Genomic DNA, 27,163 nt, shown 5'->3' with positions numbered 1-27,163 from the left:
AACAGAAGTTGCCTCCAGAAGTTGTGAATGCCCCAACACTGGAAGTCTTTAAGAAGATGTTGGATAGCCATTTGTCTGAAGTGGTGTAGGGTTTCCTGCCTAAGCAGGGGGTTGGACTAGAAGACCTCCAAGGTCCTAATGAAAGAAATGTCCTTCTGGGTTTGGCTCCAAGTGGGGGAAAAGACACTGGAGACACGGAGGCTGCTTGGAAAGATGGTTTTAATGGAGGACAGGGCCACGTGGCTTGAGCCCTGAACAGAAAAGGTGATCACATGCTTCAATGTTGGTGGAGAAGAAGAGAAGGGCCGAGGGAGGGGCTTGCTAGGCTTTTTATAACCTGTTCAGTCCCACCTCTCTGTTTCCTGTTCCTCTGTAAGAAATGCATTCTGATTGGTTGCCAGACTCCCATGGGGCCATGCAGGGGCAACTCTCTAGGCTGTGTTTTGAATCCAGGTTTGGTTGAGTTCTCAGATGCCATGTGGTCAGTTGGGGCCAATATTATCATGCTTTCCTGTAGCTGAAGTGGAGAAGTCTTTATTATGTAAAGGGACTAGCTTGGCCTTCTTAATGGCCCATTGACAAAGTGGGGATGGGCAGAAAGCTACAGGCAGCTATTCTGTATTTTAAGACACGTTTCTTTCTTTTCACATCCAGGGAAATATTCTGCCTTTTTAATATTTCCTAGAATATTTCATTTTTCTGGGAGAGGGCTGGGTGATAAACTTCCTACAGTCCCTTCCAACTCTGTTATTCTATTCTTTGCTCTGCATGCTCACACACACATATACACGCACCATACAAACACACATGCAAACACACGCACACACACACATGATACATGAGGCAGGTTAAGGTGGCTCTTAACAAAGATGCAAACAGTAAAGATTCTGTTCGTGGAGCTATCACCTATATAAGAGCAGATTAAGTTTGTGGCATTTGCTTTAAAAAGAAGTTTGAGGAAGACCGAAACAACTGCAAACTTACCAATGTTTTCTATGGGGCCCTCTGTAGGCAAATACGTACACTTTGGGTTTATTTATTTAATCATTCATTCAATGTAGCCACCGTCACACACAACAGTCAAAACAGCTTCAAAGATTCAACAAATCAATACGAAACAAACAGCAGTCACATACAATCCTATCAACAAAAACCACATTAAAGCACAAAAAGCATTCGTAAACAGCAGCTAATCCAATCCATGCTTCACATTCAAACAATAATTATAACCCCCCCCCCGCCCCCCCCATCATCCTCAGAGCCCCAGGTGTGATGGCAATGCTACATCTTCAGAGCTTTCTGAAAGCCAACGAGATCAGAATTGTGGACTTCCAACTTGTGGACTTCAACTCCCAGAATTCTCCAGCCAGCTGCGCTGGCTGGAGAATTCTGGGAGTTGAAGTCCACAAGTCTTAAAGTTGCCAACTTTGAAGCCCTCTGCTCTAGGCTCACCTAACGCCGTCCCGTCTTGTGCCCTTCATCCTCTCCCTTAAGCGCAGGTGGGAGCGGCTCCATCTCTGCCAAGAAAGCCAACCAGCCCACCTGTGACCCTTTCGGCCGTTGGGGGCGGCTCTTTCCGCCTCGGCGCCCAGGTGAAGCGGCCACCTTCGGCCCCCGCGCTCCGCCCCTTCAGGTAGGGCAGGTGGCTCGCTCCCATTTCCTCCCGAGCGTCTCCGAAACCGCTGCGAGGCTGAAACTTGACCCTCCCCGACATGGGCTGGGCGAAGTTGACCTGCTCTCCGGCTGCCAACCAGGAAACGCCTCGGAAGGAAGAGCCCGAGTTGCGCCCGATCCTTGGAAAAGGCTCCCGGGAACTCCGGCGCGTTGCTGAACGTGGGGAGGAGACCCTTCAGCAGCTCTGGGGTGAGTTGGGAAGAGAAGGGAACAAGGGATATCGGGCACATTTGCGTAGGAAAGAAAGTCAAGTCTTCCCTTAAGTCTCCTCCCCAGTTTTGGCTTTCAAGATCCGAGATTTTGTAAACAGCCTTTCATAAAACTCAGACACTTATCCTGCTTCGTTCTGCTCCAGTGCGAGCGATCCTTTGAAATCAGCGCAGGTAAATCCTCAGCTTATTGCAACGACTCCCTTCTAAGTCATAAAGGTGTAATGTTATTGGAGATTTATTGAAATTGCAAATGAATGCCAGTAGACGGTTGCGTCTTTAAATATAAATGATTCTAGATTTTTAAAAAAATGTTTAAATAATAATTTATTTATTTATTTATTTATTTTATTTATTTGACTTATATACCGCTTCATAGGGCTGTCAGCCCTCTCTAAGCGGTTTACAATTTTTTTTAGCAAATTGAGTCAGCAACTTGCCCCCACAGTCTGGGTCCTCATTTCACCCACCTCGGAAGGATGGAAGGCTGAGTCGACCTTGAGCCTGGTGAGATTTGAACCGCTGAGCTGCAGATCACAGTCAGCTAAAGTGGCCCGCAGTACTGCACCCCTAACCACTGCGCCACCTCGGCTCCTTTTTTTTTTTTTCAAGTATAACATCCAGACGATTCTTGAAACAAATCTCAAACATAGGGACCAACAAAATATTTATTGGGCAGTTAATCAATTTAATCTTCATTTAGCTTAAAGGCGGGCCACTCACTCACTGCAAAAACTAAGGTGAGCGAGTTGGACCCACACAAATATTTCCCTTCAATGGTTGCCTAGCTTAGTTGTAAACTTTATGTTAGTAAGGTACTTGTGGAACAATAAGAGGTACAAAATTAAGCTTCAAAATAAACATGAAAAATATGTTATTGAATTACATCACTATTGACTCCTGTCCTGTTTAATCAGTTAAGCAATTCGTGTTAATTCGTGTCCTGTTTAATCAGTTAAGCAATTCGTATTAAGCAATAATGGTAATTAAATGAGAATTGTGACGCAGGGATAGTAAAATACACATTTTTTCTTTCCTGACTTAAAATGTACAACTCGATTTGAATGAAGCATATGTCAGGATGATGGAAGAAACGGGCGGAATATATTTGTAAGCAATCCATACGCTTTCTACAAGATGTAACGAGAGATGATTCTTTTTGTGTGTGTGTTTTTGTTTAATTAAAAGAATTTTAAAAATTTTCAAAAAAAACGACAACTCGCTTAGCGGCCATTCAAAGTTACAACGAACGACACTGAACAAAGTGATTCGCCTACGATCGGTTTTCACGCTTTCCACCTGCTGTTGCAGCATCCTCAGGATTACGGGATTTACATTCAAGATGCCTTGCAACTGACTCATGTTTTATGACCAGGGTCATGTGATCCATCTTTTGCAACCCTATGAGAAGCAAAAGTCAACCAGATATATTTAATAATTATGTTACTAATTGAACAACTGCAGTGGAAACCAGATTCCTTTAATAATTATGTCACTAATTTAATAACTGCAGTGGAAACCAGATTCATTTAATAATTATGTTACTAATTGAACAACTGCAGTGGAAACCAGATTCGTGTAATAATTATGTTACTAATTGAACAACTGCAGTGGAAACCAGATTCCTTTAATAATTATGTTACTAATTTAATAACTGCAGTGGAAACCAGATTCATTTAATAATTATGTTACTAATTGAACAACTGCAGTGGAAACCAGATTCATTTAATAATTATGTTACTAATTGAACAACTGCAGTGGAAACCAGATTCGTGTAATAATTATGTTACTAATTGAACAACTGCAGTGGAAACCAGATTCATTTAATAATTATGTTACTAATTGAACAACTGCAGTGGAACACCCCCCCTCCCTTTTTTATTGTAAGCCGCCTGGAGTCTTCCGAGAGTGGGCGGCATACAAAACTAATAAATACAAATATAAATACAAACCAGATTCATTTAATAATTATGTTACTAATTTAACGACTGTGGGGGGCGATATGCTGACTCTGTAAACCGCTTAGAGAGGGCTGAAAGCCCTATGAAGCGGTATATAAGTCTAACTGCTATTGCTATTGCTATTTTAATGTTGCATTCCTTTGTTTTTTTTTACATTTATAGCATTATAATAATAATCTACCGGTAATCATTTAGTTTAGCAACTCCCTGCCTCACTGTACATTTTCTTTCCCAACCAGTGCTGTCTAAATTTTTTGGTCTAATAATATTCTATTGTTATTGACCAAATTGACAAGTGTATATTTTGGGGAACTATTATCCAACATTTTGGGATGGTATTGAATTGGGAAAGGATGCCCTAACCTATACTATAGAGCAGTGTTTCTCAACCTTGTCAACTTGAAGATGTCTGGACTTTAACTCCCAGAATTCTCCAGCCAGCATTCGCTGGCTGGAGAATTCTGGGAGTTGAAGTCCAGACATCTTCAAGTTGACAAGGTTGAGAAACACTGCTATAGAGCAAGTAATAAAACCTACTACTGTCACTTTCATTTTTATAGGTCACCTCCGCGCCTTATTTTGTGTTTCTAACCCGAGTAACAAAATTGTGGGCTGAATGTTACCCATTCATCAAATTGAAGCAGAAGCAAGCACCACTTGTAGGTAACTTCAGCAAAAGAGAAGATGCCCCATTCTGGGAAATTTCGTCAAGACACAAACTACATTCCCAGGGAGAATCCCAATTATTTTGATAAAAGACGCAGGCCGCCAAATTCATCAGGCGGAAGGTAAGTTTGAGAAATCATCCACAGCCATAGAGCAGTGATGGCTTCACCTTTTTGTTGTCATGTGCCGGAAGCGTGCATGCTGTGTGCAACAGTGCACATGCCCATGCCCCCACCCATAATGCAATGCACACATGAGAAACTCCGCCGCACCCTTGCGCATGTGTGCGCAATCCCTATGCTCCTCCTGCATGAGTGCGCAACCCCCACACACATGTGCATGTGACACCTCCCTGTGGCCTATTTTGGGCCTAGTAGTTCTGCCTGCAGCTTCGTGGGAGCAAAAACGGGCCACGGCAGAGGTGGGTTCCTACCAGTTCGCACCTATTCGGTAGAACCGGTTCATCAAATCTACCGAACCGGTTAGAAGAGGTTCCACCAATGGACCCGGAAAGCAGGCCACACCTACAGAAGAGGTTCCAAAAATTTTTGAAACCCACCACTGGTCCTTGGATATGATTATTCTACACTATCATGCTCATATTTATAAAACTCAGTGCCTCTGTGAAAGGTAAGGATGACTCCTGCGTTTGTGGTGCAATCAGAACATTGCGTGTGTTGAAGTTGTTTTAACGCAAACCAAAGATGCCTTTTAAAAAACAAGTTTACATCATATTCTTATGCATGCCAGTGCTGTGTGGGAGGTAATCTAGGGTGGTTCTGACAAGGGTTGTCGGCATCTTCATATCCGGTCACATGGGTGGCAAGCCACTCCCATCCAATCACATGGGTGGCAAGCCACTCCCACAAAGGAGGCCACACCCACAGAGTAGGTTCGAACAATTTTTGAAACCCACCACTGGGCCACGGGGGCGGGACGGTAGCCCCCCTGTACCCCATGCATGCGCATGCATCTCCTCTCTTCGTATGTACAGTGGAGCTGAGCTGGGGCGACGACTTATGTGCCCGCAGAAAGGGCTCTGCGTGCCACCTTTGGCACCCGCGCCATAGGTTCTCCCATCACGAGAATAGAGTTTTAATGCTCTCTCTTTTCCTCTCATTCCCGCGTAATTTACTCCTGTTAAGGTTTCCTATCAAACTGCTGATAAGTAGTAGATCAGTGTTTTGATGCTCTCTCAGGAAGGATAGGGAAAGAGCACATTGTTTTGGGTACATGCAAAGTGTTTTCCCATGCCAAAAAAGCCCCCATTTAATGGGCCAAGACATACTTTTCTAAACCGAATAGCATTGCATGTAAAGTGGGGTGGGGGGGGGAGTGGGGAGGGATGTCTTGAAATCTCTACCCCAACATCTCAGTTAAGCTTGAGTGGGAGTTTCCATTAGTGCCTTTGCCAGTGATTTTTTCGAAGCTTAATTGTTATTCACAGCATCTCCGATTTCAGGGAGAGTTGCAGTTCAGAGGGAAGGGAGCATTCTCTTTCAAAAGTTATTTACAGGGCTGTAAGCAGGAGAGAAACACTTGCAAACATTAATGCAAGATGGGTTCCCCCCCCCCTACTTCCTAAACTTAATTATCCAGCTTAGAGAGTGGGATATTTTGGTCTTTGCAAGATGTGGTAAGAGAAACATGCTCCTTCCCCGATCATCTTCTTCATGGAAATTGATATCTAGGAGAGAAAATTATACATTGGAACCAATAGATCAGTGTTTCTCAACCTTGGCAACTTGAAGATGTCTGGACTTCAACTCCCAGAATTCCCCCAGCCAGCATTCGCTGGCTGGGGGAATTCTGGGAGTTGAAGTCCAGACATCTTCAAGTTGCCAAGGTTGAGAAACACTGCAATAGATATTTGAAGCTCTAGTGGCGGGGTGGGGGTGGGGATGCTTGGAAGTGTCTTGACAGCAAATATATTTTATTTACACACACACACACCACACCCCACATCACATCACATATCTCTGGTATCCTCTCCATCTTTTTGTGTGGAATTATCCTAAATCCTTTTTAGGATAACTCCACAATTATCCCCTTTTTAGGATAACTCCACAATTATCCTAAATACTTTTTCTCTCCGCTCCAAATTTTCCAACTCCTTCCTGAACAATTGTGTTTATAATTTTTGTCTTACTTTCTACTTTATCAGTAACTTTAAAGCCCTACATGGTTTAGGACCTGGCTACCTGAGAGACCGCCTTCTGCCACATACCTCCCAATGACCAATAAGATCTCACAGGTTGGGCCTCCTCCGGGTGCTGTCGGACGGACAATGCCGGCTGGCGGCCCCCCGAGGGAGGGCCTTCTCTGTAGCTGCGCCGGCCCTGTGGAACGAGCTACCCGTAGAGATCCGGACCCTTCCCACTCTCCCGTCCTTCCGTAAAGCCACCAAGACCTGGCTGTTCCGGCAGGCCTTGGGCTGTTGATCAATGTCCAGCCCCACTTAGACAGAACGGATGGTGTGCAATTTTAACAACTGTATTTTTACCTTTAATTTTTTCCATTAAATGTGTTTTTATTTTTCCATTTCATTTTCGTACAGTCACATATATACTGTGCATAACCGGGGCCATATAACATTAAACAATAAACACAGCCATTCCTCTTGTCGACAATACCCAAAAAAATATAAACCCAATGTACTCTTCGACCCTCCATACACCCTTTCTTTCACCCCCCTCCAACTTCCCTTCTTCCCTCCATCCTTCCCCTCTAACCTACTTCCCCTCCCCCTCTACCACTCCTCTCTCCCAATACACTCACTCCCTTCTTTCTCCCCCTCCCTCCAGTCCTCTCTCCCACCCTCGCTACCCCTCTTTCTTCTATCCCTCTACTCCTCCCTTCAGTGTATTTCTACAATCTATTAATATATTCAGCTTGTCCTATTTACCTTTAATTTTTAAATGCTTTTTATCTTGTCTGTAAGCCGCCCAGAGTCCCATGGGAGTGGGCGGCATACAAATTTTTATTAAATTTCAAATTTCAAACTTTAGGTCTGCAGGCAGTTGCCTTATAGATTCTTCAGGGTTTTTTAAAACTTCTTCAACCGGATCTTTTCTTTTTTTTTAATCCCTGCAAATCATTCTTCTGTTTTTCCCTTTTTTTTTTTTAATTATTGCGGTCATTTCTGCCAAATTCTTCAACCCTTTTCTGTAATAAATCTGGTGAAATGTCCTTATCTGCATCCTTTCCCCCAATTTGGCAGCTTTCCTTGTGGTTGCCATGGTGAGAAAGTGAAAGTATGTCAATTATAGTACTAGTTATAGTTCGTAAAAGATAGGCTCTCCTCCCCCCCCCCCCGTTTCGCTTCTCTCTGTGTCGTTAACATTTTAGTCCCAATTAGTTTTCCGCAGTTACAGTCACACAGTTTAGCTCCTATAAGCCTTATCTTCTTATTTTGTAAAATCAACCAATTACTATTGTCCTTAAAACAAACAATCAACATTCCCACCAAGGTCCAGTCTGCTAGTCTAATTAGTTTTACTGTTTTTCCAAGGCAGTTTTGTCAGCAAAAAAAATAATAATATTATTCCTTTTTTAAAAAAAAAAAAACACTATCCCCTTTGTTCACTGGAAACTTTCCGAGATCACGATCTTGTTAAGCTTTTTGCTTTTAAACACAAATCCTTTAAAATAGCTGACTCCCCAGCCCCCCCTCTTCTTAATTTCAACAAGAAAGCACCCACCATGAGTCTTTGATCTCCGATACCATTGAGAATATTTCTCTTAGCTTGCAAAGTAATTAAATCGTCAAGTGTTTTAAGAAGTTTAGGCTCTTGCTACTCAAATATCCATGAAGACTGCACAGCAATTAAGGAGACCTTGCAAATCCCTTGGGGCCCAAACCTTGACCCACAACTGATCACGAGAAACTAAATCTCCCAAGGAGCAACTCTTTCAGAGCACAAATGGGTGCTCCCCAATTTGTCCTCCCTCCAAAGAAATTTCTATCAATTCTACCACTGTGTTGTCTCTACTTAAGGAGCCTCTTGCAGAGATCTCTAATCCAGTGGTCTCCAACCTTGGCAACTTTAAGACTTGTGGACTTCAACTCCCAGAGTTCCTCAGCCAGCTTTTCTGGGGACATCTGGGGTTTTTATATGAGCCGAGGTGGTGCAGTGGTTAAATGCAGCACTGCAGGCTACTTCAGCTGACTGCAGTTCTGCAGTTCGGCTGTTCAAATCTCACCGGCTCAAAGGTTGACTCAGCCTTCCATCCTTCCGAGGTGGGTAAAATGAGGACCCGGATTGTTGTTGGAGGCGATATGCTGACTCTGTAAACCGCTTAGAGAGGGCTGAAAGCCCTATGAAGCGGCATATAAGTCTAACTGCTATTGCTATTGCTATTTCTATCTATCTATCTATCTATCTATCTATCTATCTATCTATCTATCTATCTATCTATCTATCTATCTATCTATATCTCTGTCTGTCTGTCTGTCTATCTATCTATCATCTATCATTATCATCTATCTATCATCTATCTATCTATCTATCTATCATCTATCTATCTATCTATCTATCATCTATCTATCTATCTATCATCTATCTATCTATCTATCTATCTATCTATCTATCTATCTATATCTCTGTCTGTCTGTCTGTCTGTCTATCTATCTATCTATCTATCTATCATCTATCTATCATCTATCTATCATCTATCTATCATCTATCTATCTATCTATCTATCTATCTATCTATCTATCTATCTATCTATCTATCTATCTATCTATCATCTATCATCTATCATCTATCATCTATCTATCATCTATCTATCTATCTATCTATCTATCTATCTATCTATATCATCTATCATCTATCTATCATCTATCTATCTATCTATCTATCTATCTATCTATCATCTATCTATCTATCTATCTATCTATCTATCGGATTGTTGGGGGCGATATGCTGACTCTGTAAACTGCTTAGAGAGAGCTGAAAGCCCTATGAAGCGGTATATAAGTCTAACTGCTGTTGCTATTGCTATATTTTTCTGCCTTTCTTTCTGTCCATAGGTTGTCACACGGAACAATGGAACATTCAAGATCTTCCTCGGCGTTTGCAGAACCAGAGCCGAACCATCTGGGACCAAGACACGGCTGTGACAATCCCCCGCCTCCCTACTATCCTTCCAAAAAGACTTTTTCGGAGAAATGTTCCAATCTGTGCTCCCGAAGAGGTAGGCAAGCCTTTTTTCTGTACCCATTTCATTACAGACTTACGATCGCAACTGAGCCCAAACTTTACGTCGCTAAGTGAGACGTTTGTTAAGTGAGTTTTGCCCCGATTGTACGACTTGAATCGTGGCGGTTGTTAAGTTAGCTACAGGGTTTTTAAGTGAATCTTGTTTACCCCTTGACTCCTTTTGTCTGAAGGTCGCAAAAGGTAGATCTCATGAACCCGGGGTACGACAAATGGTCATAAAGGTGAGTCAGTTGCCAGATGTCTGGTCACACGGCCATTGGGATGCTGCAATGGTCGTAAGTGCTAAAAACGGTCATAACTCGATCTTATTGTTTTATTTATTATTTATTTGTTACTAAAATTTAAATGACGGCCAATCCCGAAGGACTCCGGGCGGCTTACAGAAAAGGAAGAGGAGGGGGGGAAAGAAATATTTTCAGTGATGTAACTTCGAACCGTCACTAAGTGAACTGTTGTAAGTTGAGGACTACCTGCATTAACTTGTATTCAAGGGGCTTATAAAAATACTACTTTTTTTTATTACGGCCAGCTTTTTTTTTTTCTTGTGAGTAGAATAAGAAGTGGGGAGAGAGAAAACTGTCGGAACTTTTTAAAGGCAGAGTGAAGAACAGAAGGCAACGCAATGTAAACTTATATCTTGGGAGTAAAATTTATCTTGCAAACAAATGGCCTAAAATAACTGCAAATTTTCACATGAGATGCAATGCTAAGAGGCAGAGGTTTTTTTTTAATTAGTCTATTAGGACATGGAGTATGGCTATATATTCCATCTGCTTCCATGATCTTAAACTGGCATAAAATTTTTCTTTTTTCCTTTTCTTGGTTTCTTTTTTCCCCCTCTCAGTCTAACAATTGTAAAAACTGCATTTTTTTTTATCATTTATCATTTTATTAAAGCTTATAGGCCGCCTTTTTCCCTGAGGGGACTCAGGGCGGCTTACAAATCATGGGAAGGGGAGTGCAAGACAAAAAAAACATAAAACTGTGCGTGAATAATAAAAAAAGAAAATAACAATAAAACACAACTTTCATTCAACATTCGGGTGGGGCGGATTAGAATCTTATCCCCAGGCCTGGCGGGCTAGCCAGATCTTGAGGGCTGTGCGGAAGGTCTGGATGGTGGTGCGGGTACGAATCTCCACGGGGAGATCGTTCCACAGGGTCGGAGCTGCTACTGAAAAGGCTCTCCTCCGTGTAGTCGCCAGTCGACACTGACTGGCGGATGGAACTCGGAGGAGGCCTAATCTGTGCGATCTGATAGGTCGAAGGGAGGTAATTGGCAGGAGGCGGTCTCTCAAGTACGCAGATCCACTACCATGGAGAGATTTATGGATGGTAAGTAGCACCTTGAAGCGCACACGGAGATCAACAGGTAGCCAGCGCAGCTCGCGGAGGATAGGTGTTATGTGAGGTACATGGCTAGTCATGACCTATTATGATGATTTGGTTTCTCTTTGTTATCTCTGTCACATCAGTGTTATGCCCTGCTTTTCTGACTCTAAGGCACCAATCATAAAATCTCAGAAATTCAGTGAAATCACAGTTAAACTGATCTCAGACTGGCTAATAATTAAGGCCCCGAATTCTTTTTCGAAACAGACACAATAGCCAAGATGTACATTTCTTTCTTTTTTTTTATTGAAAATTTTTTAGAAAAAAAAAAACTTTTACAAATGTTCATCGGCTTGAACTATCTTGCTTTGCTTGCAATGAGTCTTATCTCATATATTAGTTTCACCTTTTAAGTTGTGTTACTGAAATAAATGAACTTTTGCAAGATAGTCTAATTTTTTGAGTTTCACCTTTATACATATATTGCATTTTGAGTGATCTTTTAAACCGTATGTAAACAAAAATAACCATATTTAATGGTCTAATTTCGTTTACTTAGTGAATGCGTGACAGAATGAGAACAAACCTCAGTGTGTGCTATTGATGGGAACTAGGAACATTTTCAGTAATTTAATAACACCACAAGAAAAGGAAAAGCTTTCAAAGTATTATGCATACTGCATATCTATATCAGATTCCTTAAAATGAGCTCCATTGAACTCAATGAGACCAATTTCTTAGTAGTCACAGGTATGATTGCATATTAAGTTTTCTTTTTCAAGGACAATAAAACAATTTTTATTTTGCAATTTAAGTTTAAAAATGGCCTCCAGTGTTTTATTTTAATTTTTCCATTTTGAGCCGAGGACCAAACTAGAAACAGGAACAATACATTTTTATCTCTTTCACACACACACACACACACACAACCTTTGGTTAAAACATTTGCAAAGTGGAAAGATGAGGGCGGGGATAGATTTGAAATAGATTCTGGAAGCTTAAATGTATATGCATTTTTATGCAGAAAAGATGTTTTAAAATACAAATAGTATAAGGCAGGGGTGTCAAACTTAAGTCCCGCAGGTCAGATCCTGCCCACAGGGTCTGGCCCTCGGGGCTGCCCGGGAAACAGTAAAGGACTGGCCCGTGGTGTCTCTGCCAAGCTCGGGAGGGCCACATACGGCCCTCCTTAGCTCTGTTTTCCTGGCGGAAGGCTCGGGCCATCACAGGTGCCCCTGATAGGGGTGATATCAAGCTGGCCACGCCCTTAGCCTTAGCCATGCCTCCCCCGTCCTTTAAGGTCAAACACAATCCTGATGCGGCCCTCAATGAAACCGAGTTTGACACCCCTGGAATAAAGATCTTGATCTTAGAAGTAATGATAGCAGAGCAGGAAATGTTGCACCGCCTCCTTGTGGTACATGACTGCATTTTGGGGTACTTGGCAACCGGCTCATATTTACAACGGGTTGCCACATCCTACAATCACGTGACCACAATTTCCTACTTTTTTCCCCTGATTTCTGGCGCAAAAAAATAAATAAATCCCATTCAGGACAAAGAATATAATTTAAGACCATGTGATTTGATTAATGACTGCAAACTTTGGAGTTAAGGCATGTGATTCATTTAACAATTAGTGTAAAAACAGTTGTAAAATTAAATCCAGTCATGTGGAGGCCTCACCTTACGACGATCTTGATTTAACATTAGAAATTCCTGTCCCAAACTCCAGTCGTAAGGTATACCTATAATGTAAATATTATATAGACCAGTGTTTCTCAATCTTGGCAACTTGAAGATGTCTGGATGCCGCTGGCTGGGGAATTCTGGGAGTTGAAGTCCAGACATCTTCAAGTTGCCAAGATTGAGAAACACTGATATAGACAGTATGTGTATATATTTATTTTTAATACACTTCTAACCATTGTGTTGTTTTTTTAAGATACTGTATTTTGTACAGTCCTGTATTTAATTGTATTTATCCATGTAAATATGTGTCTATAGGCAATCCACTTATGAGCAGCAAGCATAACTGGGTCTTCAATTCATTGACTGAATGAGGTCATAGATTTAACTTTGCAGTGTTCCAATATCAATCTTCCTTAAAACATATTTTAACAGTGTCCTACACTTAATAATTTTTGGGAGGAAATTGGGGACTATATAAATGTGGCTGTGAAACAAAATCTAAAATTTTCCGAGGACAACATTCCCTTGGATTACATACCTAATACATGGAACTTGATAACTGGACAATGTAAACGGATTCTCCATGCCCTTATTATGATTAAAAGATTGGCATTCATTGTCAATTGAATTAGGCTTCTGTTACTCCTTTAGTAACTTCGGAGAAACTGAAACTATTCTTAGTGGTCCCTTCTTCAAGCAGCTCCATCTCAATATCTCCTTTGCAACAGCTGCTCTTAAATTATTCATTCCCCTGTTTTTCAGTAAGCAAGCTGGGCAGACTTCATCTTTCCCGGAAACGGTGATTAAGGTTGCCATTTATGAATAGGTAAGGCTAACAGTAAAGGGATGCAGTGGCTCAGTGGCTAAGACTTGTTGATCAGAAGGTCGGCAGTTCGGCGGTTCAAATCCCTAGCACCGCGTAACGGAGTGAGCTCCCATTACTTGTGCCAGCTTCTGCCAACCTAGCAGTTTGAAAGCATGTAAAAATGCAAATAGAAAAATGGAAACCACCTTTGATGGGAAGGTAACAGCATTCCGTGCACCTTCGGGGTTTAGTCATGTTGGTCACATGACCAAGGAGATGTCTTCAGACAGTGCTGGCTCTTCAGCTTTAAAATGGAGATAGCAATAGCAATAGCAGTTAGACTTATATACCGCTTCATAGGGCTTTCAGCCCTCTCTAAGCGGTTTACAGAGTCAGCATATTGCCCCCAACAACAATCCGGGTCCTCATTTTACCCACCTCAGAAGGATGGAAGGCTGAGTCAACCCTGAGCCGGTGAGATTTGAACAGCCGAACTGCAGAACAGCCCGGATTGTTGTTGGGGGCAATATTAGGTAGATGTATTAACCTCTAAGCCACAGGCTCTCCTAGCTTTGTCAACTATACCAGGGGAGAGAGAAAGTGGAAGCAAAAAAAGCTAAAAAAGATAGTTAGACTTATATACCGCTTCGTAGGGCTTTCAGCCCTCTCTACGCGGTTTACAGAGTCGGCATATTGCCCCCAACAACAATCCGGCTCCTCATTTTACCCACCTCGGAAGGATGGAAGGCTGAGTCAACCCTGAGCCGGTGAGATTTGAACAGCCGAACTGCAGTCAGCTGAAGTAGCCTGCAGTGCTGCATTTAACCACTGCGCCACCTCGGCTCCTCATGAGCACCTCCGCCTAGAGTCGGGAACAACTAGCACATATGTGCAAGATGAACCTTTTACCTTTACCCTAAGGCTAAAGGTGGGCTTAATATGCATATACTCACTTATCTTCTTGTGGAATGCTTTAATTAGGTTCCAAGGATTTTGATTCTTGCGGAGATCTATTACTCTTGACTTAAGATTTGTAGGACCTGTTAATGCTATATTTGACTGACTTATCTTGATGAACCGTAGTTTAGCAATTGCCTAAACTGAATTCTCATAAAAGTACAATGGCTGTGCTTCATTTCCAGCCCTCCCTACTTTTCTCAACAAGGTCATTTGCAAATGAGCAAGTGAGCAAATTGAATTTCATCAGCAAATATAACATTAGGAAACAGCTATAAATGCTTCCCCCACCCCACCCCCTCCACTGGAATACACTAATTTGTAATAAACTCGCCTGCATAAACCATGTGTGCGTATGTGTGTGTTTTATACTTGGGAAAATCTAATTTATTTTGGAAGTGCTTCTGTTAAATGAGGCTGTGGTAATTTAGGACTGAAACCAACTAACCTATTTATTGGCTTCTTCCTGCAATTTTATAACTATTTTTCTGGCTGCAATTCACTTATCGTAGATTTTTACTTTTTGTAGGGAAAATCTCCCCACACCCTGAAAGAATACATAACCTTTTCATTATAAAGCAAAAGAATATGTACATAATACGTATATCTGAGGAGTGATTGTAATCAGAGTGTATACAAGATAGTATGGAATATCTCTTGAACAAACAGTGATAATTTAAATACTGTTTTCCTTTGATTAGAATAAAGTCTTTATACAAAACTATGCACACAGAAAATTCACGGTTACCCTTTGCTCTATCTGGTGGTCAAATATTAAAACATTTTTGTCCCTGCTGGATGAAATGACAGAAGTGTATTCTAAGCAATTCCAACAAGGGGAAGGATTGGAAAGTCATCTGCTCTGCCTTGCTCCGTCTCTGGTCTGGTTTCTTCTGGAACAAATTAAATACATTTTAACGGGATCTTCTCCTGTTTGTGAAGCTTTATATGCTGTTTCGGGTCCTTCTTTTCACGTACACCGACCAAAAACAGAAACGCCAGTCCAAACCAACATTAAGCCTTTATACCAGTGTTTCTCAACCTTGGCCACTTGAAGATGTCTGGACTTCAACTCCCAGAATTCCCCAGCCAGCGAATGCTGGCTGGGGAATTCTGGGGAGTTGAAGTCCGGACATCTTCAAGTGGCCAAGGTTGAGAAACACTGCTTTATACGTTGTCATTCTTCTCCTGCCGAATTTGAATTTAATGCTAGTTAAGTCAGCTCCATAAACCTTCAGCTCCATTCTAATTATTTCGCATTTGAAGCTCTTCTCCCTCTTCAGCCTTTTACCTCCTCCTCCTCCTCCTCCTCCTCGTCCAATTTCTTTATCCAACAAGATTGCTTTAGCTTACATTGAGACGAGGCTTTGTACCCGAGCCACCTCTGGGTACAAGCAGCGCTATCAATACTTGTTGCCAGGAAAATAGCGGAGAGCTAGCTGGCCTCTGATTCCCACCGACAGGCTTTGTAGCAGCTAGCTGACTTCAAACGCCTTTTGAAAGGAAGAATCAAACGGCCTTTAACTCTTGAGCTGATGCCAAACTTCTCGGATTCCAGGACAGAAAGTGCTACTGTTTTTGCAATAGCAATAGCAGTTAGACTTATATACCGCTTCATAGGGCTTTCAGCCCTCTCTAAGCGGTTTACAGAGTCAGCATATCGCCCCCAACAACAATCCGGGTCCTCATTTTACCCACCTCGGAAGGATGGAAGGCTGAGTCAACCCTGAGCCGGTGAGATTTGAACCGCTGAACTGCTGATCTAGCAGTAGCCTGCAGTGCTGCATTTAACCACTGCGCCACCTTGGCTCTAGCCTTGGCTCTTGCACCAGCCTTCCCCAACCTGTGCCCTCCGGGTGTGTTGTCTACACTACAGTTGCAGCATTTCTGGTTATGCTGCAGTGGTGGGATTCAAATAATTTAACAACCGGTTCTCTGCCCTAATGACCATCTGGGTAGGCGGGGCTCAGTGGTCACGTGACTGGGTGGGCTCTCGCTTAGCGATAGAAATTTTGGACTCAATTGTGGCTGTATATCGAGGACTACCTGTCTAACAATTGTACTAAAACGGATGAATCCCCACTTCTTAAAATGGAGCAGTTGTTTAATTGGCTCTCACTAGGGGTCAAATTCAATTTTTTTTTAAACTCCAGTTCTGTGGGCGTGGCTTGATGGGCATGGTGTGGCTTGGTGGGCGTGGCTTGGTGGGCGTGCCAGGGGAAGGATACTGCAAAATCTCCATTCCCACTCCACTGGGGCCAGCCAGAGATGGCATTTGCTGGTTCTCGGAACTACTCAAAATTTCCGCTACTGGTTCTCCGAACCACTCAAAATTTCCACTACCTGTTCTCCAGAACCGGTCAGAACCTGCTGGATTTCACCGCTGGTTCTTACATTTTCTGAAAATTTAACAGTCCACAGTTGCAGAAAGTTTCACAACTTTCTTGCCTTAGAGAAGTTTCTTTTCAAATTCTCAACTTGCCTATCTTCCACAAGCAGTTCAACACACACAACACACCGAGGAAACCTCTTTGAACTAGGGATGCATTTTAGCACTAATAAAAACCACTGTGGGAATGAATATTGTCGGGTCGAGTCCTTATTTGAACTTTCTTAGCTCTGCAATTTTTAGCACAGCTGAAGTCTTTGATAGGCTACACCAGGAAGTTGGCATCAGGCCTTGTAGTTTTCAACACTTTAACTTGCTCAGAGGGATTGTGTGAAAGAGTACAGCTTGCAGAGGGAGTGGATCCAAATTCACCTAGTTTAATGCAATTCCCATTAAAATAAGTCATTTAGGAAAAGTTGGTGATTTCTTGGCTTCCTAAATATATATATTTAGTGTCACAACCCCTGGTAAGCCCCAACTATGGGAGGAAGCTAACTGCTTCCATCATCTGTCAATCGGCTCGTCATAAGAGACCATCCAGACAGAAACCTAATATTTTTACTGTTGCCTTTGTTATATTTGTGTTTTTTTTATTTGTGCTGATAAATAAATAAAGGGAGACTAGTATAGATCTATTTCAAGCTATTTAGCTCTCATCAGCTAGCCATACCCTTACTGGGATTTGAACCTGGGCTATATTTGCCTAACATGTAATATAGCCCAGGTTCGAATCCCAGTAAGGGTATGGCTAGCTGATGAGAGCTAAATAGCTTGAAATAGATCTATACTAGTCTCCCTTTATTTATTTATCAGCACAAATAAAACACACACACACACACACACACACACATATAATTTCAGTTCTACCATTTAGTTGTAGTTGTAATTGTGTGTCTCTACATCTGGATACTAAGAGAGACTGGCAAATTCTCTATGACTCAACTGCCCAAAGTTGCTTTGGATAACGAGATGGGTGGCAAAAATATTAAGACATAAATTCAGACATTATGGATTATTATTGGGCTACCCAGTTAAGGAATCAGGACTTTTAAAAGAACACTTACTCAGGGAGGGAGTAAGCAGAGGATGAAAACGTTAAGTGGGCTTCTGAGCTGGATAGTAGATATACAAATCTTTCATCTATAGCACAATATTATCATATTGTCTTGCTATTATGTGTCCCATAGCTGCCAAAAGTGCAGTTTGACTAATTTAACAGCTACAGGGATTCACTTACGACCTTTACGAAAGGTTGTAAAACGGGGGAAACTCACTTAACTGTTCCACTTAACGACATAAATTTTGGTCTTACGGTCACACGTCGAGCCCTACCTGTATTGAAGATTGAGGGAGGGGAGAAATAACCCAATTATATATTTTTTTAAAAAATAGTGTCTTGGCATGGAACACTTTTTTTTAAAAAAAAATAACTTTAAACAAAAAAATCCATCTAGCTGTTGAAGTTTGAAAAACTTTCAAAAAGCCACTTTAGAAAAAAAGCAAACTAATGCTTATCTTTGCTTAGCAGCAATTAATCAAATCCGAGACTAGTTTAGCAACTTTTCTTACCAGAGAAAGTAAAGAAATCATTCGGAAATCAAGCTCTCTTAAATTTTGATTGAGGTATGATAATGTTGAAGAATAGTTGGCAAGGACATTCCATTTAGTTTAAACTGCTCCGGTACTTAACTCTTAAGCATGACTCTATGTAATTTTAATAGGAAAGGCCTCAGGTACACTTACATTAAACTAAATTAGCATAAATTTTCCAGAATGTAATCTCTGGCTGTTACACCCTTCAATTTATACTTAGTCTTTAGCACGACTTGGTAATAAATTTGTGGTATAATTATTCAGGTTTATTTTTCTCGTTCCCCCCCACCCACCACTCTTCAAAATATTGTTGCTCATTTTGCTTAGATTCATCTTAAATCAAATTGCACAAACTAAAAATTAATCATTTTTTTTTCAGTTTTGAGATTTTTGCTCATGTCTTCTTTAATCTTGTTGCTATTGTTTTATTCCAGAATCTTACAAACAGTTTTGGGCTTCAGACCTCACTCTTTAACTTATGAGAGAGGGCTGGCATTTTAAAAAGTGAGAGGGGCCAAGATTAAAAAAAAAACAACAACTCAGAAATGAGATTAACTTTAAATTATATTAATACAACCATTCTCTGTATATTTAATAAATTCCCTTTCTATCACACCAGAAATTCAAATTTAGAATCGATTTTTGCAGATGCTTTGGGACCCCAAGAATGAAATTTTTACACTCCTGCATTAGTGGATTTTTTTAGTATTTACAATATTGTAGCTATCCCTGCTGCATCTAACTAATTGATTCCATCATAGAATTTAAATGTGTTAATTCATCTGGTAAGTAACAGTACTGGTTAAGTTGTATGTCATTGTAGGAGCTGAATGTGATGAGGTCACAATATGGAAAACAATAGCAATAGCAATAGCAGTTAGACTTATATACCGCTTCGTAGGGCTTTCAGCCCTCTCTAAGCGGTTTACAGAGTCAGCATATCGCCCCCACAGTCTGGGTCCTCATTTCACCCATCAATGCATGTTAATATAATACTGGATAGGAAATACTGATGGTCTGATGGTCATTTTGAAAAATCCTTTCTTAGCAAGCACCTCGAAGCCAAGAGGAATATACGTGCTGAATTTCAAGTTTGTAGGCTTCACAGTTCTGGAGATTTTGTGATGGGTGAACGGTATTTGGGTTTTATTAATAGTTAATTTGAAAAAAAAAAGTTAAAACGTGTGGGCTCAGTCCAGTTGGGGCTAAAAGATCCCGTGACCCGTCAAAACCGCAGAGGACAAAATCGCGCTCGACGAAAGCGCGCATTTGACGTCATCACAGCGTGATGAAAAAAATTAAAAATTGAAATAAAAATAAAATTAAAGCAAGCCGATTCACATAAAGGTAAGGTTTAGGTTTAGGTTTAGGGTTAGGTTAAGGGTTAGGGTTAGGTTTAGAGCGTTAGGGTTACGTTTAGCGTTAGGTTAAGGGTTAGCGTTAGGTTTAGCGTTAGGTTAAGGGTTACGTTTAGGGTTAGATTTAGGGTAAGGTTAAGGGTTAGGTTTAGGGTTAGGTTTGGGGGGGTTAGGGTAAGGATTTCGCTTTATTTTTACATTTTTCGATCACAGCACGATGTTTTCATCGCGCTGTGATGACGTCAAATGCGCGCTTTCGTCGAGCGCGATTTTGTCCTCCGCGGTTTTGTGGTGGAACCAAAGATCCTATTATATGCTTCTGTATTGTTCCATTCAGAAAATAAAGATTGTATCTATGAGTGGGTTTATGGTGGCGCTCATTCCCCATCTCTTTTCCTCCCACCAGGTGTCTTGCAGTTTGTCGAGATCATTGTCAACATTCTGGTGCTGATCTGCATAGGAGCAACCCACGCGGGGATCTCCGGTCTCACTTCCTTGGGCGGCCTAGGCTCTTTCAACATCGACTCATTCTACAGTCCATTTCAGGGGACTGAACTCCAAGAGGTGACCGAGGTGGACAGGCAGTACAGCCAGATGAGAGCCCCTTGTGTGTACGGAGGGGTAGCCTTCACCCTGACAATGACGTGCCTAACACTTCTGTTTCTCATTGTTGGAGCAAAGCCTATCCATCGCCTTTCCCTTGGACTGCTGGCCACCGAGTGTCTCTTTCACATCCTCGCCTGCCTTGGCTATATAGCGGCAGTTGGCCTCTACCTCCACTTCGTCATTCAAGTCAACGCCACGGATGTGTGCCTGAAGAGAGAGAGGCTATACGCCAGGCGAGGTTACACCTCAGTGAATTGCAGCGTACAAGGCGGGGACGCATCCGTGGCCCTTTTCGGCCTGGTGGCTGCTTGCCTGTATTTTGGAAGCTTGGTGGTTTGTGTTCTCACCATTCGGGAGGTCCGGCAGTTTCAAAAGCAGCGGGACAACAGTCGTTATGATCCTGAGAGAACCTACAGAGAAGACGGCCATCCCAAACCCCATAGGAGCCAAGAAAACATACCCACCGAAAGGACTTTTGGCACACTTGTGTAATCTACAGCAGACTGAAGCCAGACTTTTAAAAAAAATATTTCTCCCCCACAGACAATAGTTGTATAATATAACATCAAAGATGTATTTTAAAAATTATTCTTCCTAGCTAGGAACTTAGTTCTGTGACTAACTTTACAGAAAAAGGGAAGGAATTGTAGAAATGATTTCCAGGTTTTTTTGGGGGGCCTGGATATGTTCTTTCAGTAAGAGCTCTTTTGCATCATTGTCTTAAGATCTCACCTGGACCTGAAATTACCCGAGAACTTAGTTTGCCTTGAAGATATCTAACCATAAGGATAGTGAGATAGTTATTGCCAAGAGCGAATATGTGGAAGATAAGTTCTTTTGATTATGTATTGATTATACTTGTAAATGACCCAGAAATCGGTTACTGGCTCCAGGTTGAAACTTAATGGTGTTGACCGATCAATTTTATTATATTCAGAAATTTCTACTAAGTGTCTGACTGAATAGGAAATCTAGGCATTAGCTCTCTATCATAAGTACATTGATTACGTTTGGTTCGGACATCAACTAGTCATTAAATAAAAGTGGTTGTTTAGCGAATAGGTCTTCTCCCATTGACTGTTTTTTCCCGAAGAACCCTGGGAAGGTTCCATATGGCAATCAGGTGATCCCAGGACATTGCATTGAGAGCCGAGGTGGCGCAGTGGTTAGAGTGCAGTACTGCAGGCACTTCAGCTGACTGCTAACTGCAGTTCGGTGGTTCAAATCTCACCGGCTCAGGGTTGACTCAGCCTTCCATCCTTCCGAGGTGGGTAAAATGAGGACCCGGATTGTTGTTGGGGGCGATATGCTGACTCTGTAAACCGCTTAGAGAGGGCTGAAAGCCCTATGAAGCGGTATATAAGTCTAACTGCTATTGCTATTGCTATTCTAAATACATGCCAGTTGCCAAGGGGCGGGCTTTTGATCACGTGACCGCAGGAATGCCCCAGCAGTTGTAAGTGCAACGATGGGTTGTTAAGTCCCTTTAACCAGCTCCGTGGTAATTCTGAACAATTGTCAAACAAGTCAACGTCTTCCTGTACTGGGGAGACTCTTGAGAGACGTGGATTCCCATCCACTCTGTGTTCATTCCTTAGCACAGAACGGAGATCAGACTGGCCTCATTCCTTGTGGAGGTGTTGTGGCGGCTCCGACAGGGGAGGAATGGTCCCATCATTGTCTTGCTTTCTTCCTCAAAAACATTTTAAACCATCCATCAAAATTCTTTTCAGCTGCCTCCAAGGGTTGTGGCTCTTTTATTATTATTTTTTTTAAAAGGCCGTGGGAATTCCTGTTGGGGAATGGGAATGTCGCGTGGCGGAGTGGCTCCGGGCTCCGTCCTCTCCAATTTTCTTCATCATTCATATGATGACGCTCCGGGGCAGGTCATCTTGTCAGTTTGCGTAGCGATGTTGTCAATCTAAAATAAAACCCTACCTGCTATTTACAAGGCCACAAGCTACGGCACTCGGCGAAGCATTTGACATCCCTGTTCTCTTGCTGCACGAGGAGAAGCAGATCCGCAGTGACTCATTCCTAACATAGATTCAGCTGGATTCTGTTTAGCACATTGTCATGGCAAAAAAGAAAAACGAACATAAACTACATCTCCTGTGGGGGAATAGTTTCCATGGAACATGTAACATGTTTGGACTGAAATTAAAATCCCCTAGAAAATCTCAGGCTTTAAATAATTTAAAGTTGATTCTCCTTGGCATTGTTAAAGCTTGGTCCTTTAAGTCCTACACTGTCCCTGATGAATTTCTCTCTTTTTTCCTTATCTTTCACATTTCTTTCTTTTTTTCTTCCTTTTCATTTTACCCCTTGTCTCCTCTCTTCTTGCCAATTACCTCCAATAGACCGATTAGATCCCACAGATTAGGCCTCCTCCGAATTCCATCCACTGGCCAATGCCGACTGGCGACCACCCGGAGGAGGGCCTTCTCTGTGGCTGCTCCGACCCTCTGGAACGAGCTCCCCGTGGAGATTCAAACCCTCACCACCCTCCAGGCCTTCCGCATAGCCCTTAAAACCTGGCTGTTCCGACAGGCCTGGGGCTAATGAGCTTTTGTCCCCCTCTCGAATGGTATGGTTGTTGAGTGTTTAAATTGTGGTATTGTTTTGTTTGCGTTCTTTTTTCTTATTTGTACCCCCTCCCCCCCTGACTTGATTGTGAGCCGCCCTGAGTCTCTTCGGGGAATAGGGCGGCATAGAAATATAATAAACTCAACTCAACTCCTCTGTTGTCTTCCTCCTTCTGTATTCTATCCAATTCAACAGTAATTCTTTAAATATTGAGGACAGGGCAATGTTAGTTTAGTTTATCAACAACTATTGTAATAAAAAAATGTCAGAACCTGAACCTTTCACTGTGAAGACTGCAGATTATATACACACACATGTGTGTGTATTTGTACAGACATACTAGAGGCAGCAAGTATTTGTAAATTTTTATATTTATTATAACAAAAATTATGACATGTTCATTTGTGCATTCTTCTTTAATATAACTCTTGGTATGTAAATGATCTACAGTAAATGAACTCTATACAATCATGCTGGTTGTGACAGCCGGGAGGAACACACAAAAATGTGCCAAAAAAGTTAATGGTGAAGACTGGGGAAAAAAAAAATTAACGTAAGGAGGACCTGTGGCCCACCGAAGTCTGCCCAGCTTGTTACAGCTGCTCCTGCTAATTTTGTATGGATTGGAATCCCCAAAAATGTCATCATTTGTGGGCAACTTCACTTGAGAACATAGTCGTGTCCCGTCCCCCCCGGTGACTTGGGCCCCGCCAAATCAAGATGGTGGTACAGACCCAGTAGGTCATCGGGGCCTCACACATTTCATCACCTTCACCCGCTGAGAGGACTATGCGTTGATAGGATTTTCCTGCCCTCCCAATTTGGTGGCATCGATGGTAGCTTTGACGTACATGCGAGAGCTCCCGGGTGTACATGGAAACAGGTGTGTGTGTGTGTGTTGGGGAGGGGGGCAAAATGTCAGTTTATTAGGTTGTGCCCTCCTTGCCAGGTCTACAAAAACATGTGAAGCATCACTATATAACACTGAGTTATTTACAGGAATTTCCCAATCAGCTGTTCTCTCAGAGAAAATTAGTGAGTCTCAGTGACTTACAGCCACCTGAAAGAGTAAAAGCAACTCCTAGGAGTTAGTCTCCATAATTCTACAAATGTCTATCCATTTTCAAGACCAAAAAAGCCTTTTTTTTTGTTTCTCTCAAAGAAATAACAGTATTACAATATTACTTAATCATTTAGCACTGGCGATACTGCCCCGTTTTCCAAACAGACAGACAGAGGGGGGGAAGGGGGGAGAAAAAAGGAGAACAATTTTAAAAAATATTACACCAACGTCATCATCAGCTTCTTTGTAATATATTAAACCTTTTGTATTTTAATTTTTCTCCACTTGTTTTGTACACATCTGATATGTTAAGGAAGGGAAAGAGTTAAACTAGATTAATTTCTAACCAGTGAAGCATCACTAGAAAAAAAAAGGGGGGGAGGAAGTTGGTGATCATTAGAGCTAACAATCAAGAAGCAGCTGCACTTCTCAGTTAAAGGGAAGGATCTGGAAGAGAAAGTGGAACAAAAGCTTTCTTCCTTCCTCACCTCATTAGTGTAATACAAACCTAAGGAGCTTCCAATTCTTAATGTCTTGTTAGCTTGTTTCCCAAAGTTCCGTCATAGCGGCGTGTCGTAATAATCGGGCAGTTGGTCCAGTTGATATTGACGCTGTTGTTGTTGTTGTTGTTGCTGCTGCTGCTGCTGCTGTTGTTGCTGCTGTTGTTGTTGTTGTTGTTGTTGTTGCTCATGATGTTGCTTCATTATCTCCTTCACCTCCTCCTCAAGCTCTGGCGGGATGATGAACTGATCGTCCGGATCTGGCTGAGCTGGAGCGGCAAAATAGCCCCCCGTCTTCCTGAGTGGCGCATCGGCTGCTACTTCGATTAGGTTGTGGCTCCTCTCCGGAGGAGCCACTGAGCCATTGCCCCGGCGGCGCCCAATCGTGCCGGTGGCCGAAGCATCGGCCTTCCGAAGGGGGCACGCGTCTTCTTCATTCGCACTGATGACAATGCCCTCATCGGTGACTTCCACCGGGGCCTGGAGTACCATCTGGTTCTCCTTTGCCCGGCCACAGTGGATGTCCACTTCCACTTCGACTCTGCTCCCATTAGAAAAGACCCCTTCGATTGGCTCCTCGTCGTCGCTGTCAAGGCCATTGTCTGAAAAGGCGCTGGAAAACGTCGCGCTGGACAGCTGCCTTTGGAAGGAGTTGGAGAGGCAAACTGGATGGAGCATACAGCGCTGTTCATTAGGGTACGCGGGGCTGTTTTCGTTCATGGTTACCTGAGGGGGCTCGTCGGAGGCCGTGGATCCAACCTCGCTGCTCATTTCGGAGGTGGAGATCTCACTGCTGATCTCAGAGGCCATGCCGCTGCTCGACGAAGGCATTCCCAAAGCATCGGAAGGCTTATCTTTGATGACTACGTTGACAGACTGGGGGAAGCTGCCGGGGCTGGGAGGGGGGACCCCGTTTAACTCGCAGCAGCAGAAGCTATCCTCAGTTACGTTGAGCTGAACCACCACGGCACTGAGGCTATCATTGCAGCCGTAGCTCTGAGCCAGCGTGCAAAGTTTTTTGGCAGCTCCAAGGGCGTCGGGCACGTTCCTGACAGCCTCCACAGCTTCGTCGATGGAGAGGCTGTCCCACAGGCCTTTGCTGCCCAGAATGAAGAATTCATCCTGAGGAGTCAAAGTAATGGACTGCACGTGGGGGCGTGGAACAACGCTTGGGTGGAGAAAGGTATATCCCAAAATCCTTGTTGAGTCTGTTACACCATTCACTTTGCCATCCTACAAGGGAGGGACAAAAAATTGTGTTAATGTTGTTTTAAGTACTAAATAAACCAGCTCTTACTTGGGGGGAGTGGAAGGATAAGGTTTGAGTAAAGGGATTTAGAATCAGTCGAAGCTACTGATACCTCTGGGTGGTGTGGGCCATCTTTCTGGTCCACTGATAACTCATCCAAGAGAAATATAAAATTCGCAACGCCTAGGATGTCCAATAATTTTAAAAGAGGCAGAGAGGAATTCTGACACTTCAGAATGGAAAGTTGATGTCCGCCTAACAGCAGGAAGTGATTTTGTTGGAAGCAGTTAAAAGGGGGAAGGGAACCTTATCGTATCTCCCTTCCTGCCACTTTGAGACATGATGCTGAATTTCTACAAGCAATAGAAAAGTAACAGATCTGCACCGTGACCGATATTGGGCAGATTAAAACTATGGGGCTTTTCTGCACTATTTTCTCTCTGCAGATATTTCACATTTGAAGTATGCAAAAAAAACCTTTCAAATTCAAAACATTCAAAGCTTGTCCAACTTTGGCAATTTTAAGAACTTGTGAACTTTTAACTCCCAGAATTCCCCATGGGGTTGAAGTCCACAAGTCTTAAAAATTGCCAAGGATGGACACCTCTGGTCTATGTGGATTGTTCCAACTTTACCAAAAGAGTGCCAATGTTGTTCAATTCCTCTGGAAATGTTCTGACTTTGAACAAGACCTTTTTTGGGGCTTCAAATTTGTTTATTTATTTTTGAAATGTATCATAAACTTTTACTTGTTACCTGCTGCCAGTAGGCTTGTGGGAAAACAGCAATCCACAATTGGCCCACGGACCAGTTTAACAACCACTGTTCTTTGAAAAATTATTTACCACTTCTGCATTTTTTGAATGTTTGCGTCTCTGTCATTGAATATCATCGCTTCTTCTGAATCCTACTGATATATATCACCTAGAGCAGTGTTTCTCAACCTTGGCAACTTGAAGATGTCTGGACTTCAACTCCCAGAATTCCCCAGCCAGCATTCGCTGGCTGGGGAATTCTGGGAGTTGAAGTCCGGACATCTTCAAGTTGCCAAGGTTGAGAAACACTGGTCTATTGTAACTTCAAATCGTCGCTAAAGGAACTGTTGTAAGTCAAGAACTAGCTGCAATGGCAACTGATAACTCGGCATGAAATAACTCTTTAACATACCATCCCTATACTATCATACTAACATACTATCCCTTCTGCACTGCATAGCATTAAAAGAAGGCAAAATTAACAAGTTGTGGGTTTCTTTTTTACAGCCCTACCATACCAAATTCCTATTTCTAGGCTTAGAAAAT

General features: G+C 42.4%; 2 protein-coding genes across 2 annotated transcripts in view; one reads left to right on the top strand and one right to left on the bottom strand.

The window, feature by feature from the left end:
* The first annotated feature begins 1,458 nt into the window (after positions 1-1,458).
* On the top strand, positions 1,459-21,644 carry LOC116512133 (MARVEL domain-containing protein 3-like). Its single transcript, XM_032222435.1, has 4 exons — positions 1,459-1,863; positions 4,405-4,632; positions 9,543-9,706; positions 20,265-21,644. Exons 2-4 carry the CDS (start codon positions 4,529-4,531, stop codon positions 20,954-20,956), a joined length of 960 nt encoding a protein of 319 aa, XP_032078326.1. The 5' UTR covers positions 1,459-1,863; positions 4,405-4,528; the 3' UTR covers positions 20,957-21,644.
* Positions 21,645-23,403: 1,759 nt separating this feature from the next.
* The window catches only part of PHLPP1 (PH domain and leucine rich repeat protein phosphatase 1), a 162,342-nt gene continuing 158,582 nt past the window's right edge, over positions 23,404-27,163 (bottom strand). The window contains exon 17 of the mRNA XM_032222732.1: positions 23,404-25,846. Within this exon, the coding sequence (XP_032078623.1) occupies positions 24,674-25,846 (1,173 nt within the window). The 3' untranslated portion in view covers positions 23,404-24,673. The remainder of the gene's footprint in view (positions 25,847-27,163) is intronic.

The sequence above is a fragment of the Thamnophis elegans genome, chromosome 8 (genome assembly GCF_009769535.1).
Source record: "Thamnophis elegans isolate rThaEle1 chromosome 8, rThaEle1.pri, whole genome shotgun sequence".
In the NCBI taxonomy this organism is placed as follows: Eukaryota; Metazoa; Chordata; class Lepidosauria; order Squamata; family Colubridae; genus Thamnophis; species Thamnophis elegans.
Note: the sequence above shows the minus strand (reverse complement) of the source record. Positions and strands in the feature narration are given on the sequence as shown.

Coding starts and splice junctions, on each gene's coding strand:
- LOC116512133 (XM_032222435.1), top strand. CDS start 4,529: ATGCCCCATTCTGGGAAATTTCGTCAAGACACAAACTACATTCCCAGG. Junction 4,633..9,542: donor CCAAATTCATCAGGCGGAAG/GTAAGTTTGAGA, acceptor TTCTGTCCATAG/GTTGTCACACGGAACAATGG. Junction 9,707..20,264: donor CAATCTGTGCTCCCGAAGAG/GTAGGCAAGCCT, acceptor TCCTCCCACCAG/GTGTCTTGCAGTTTGTCGAG.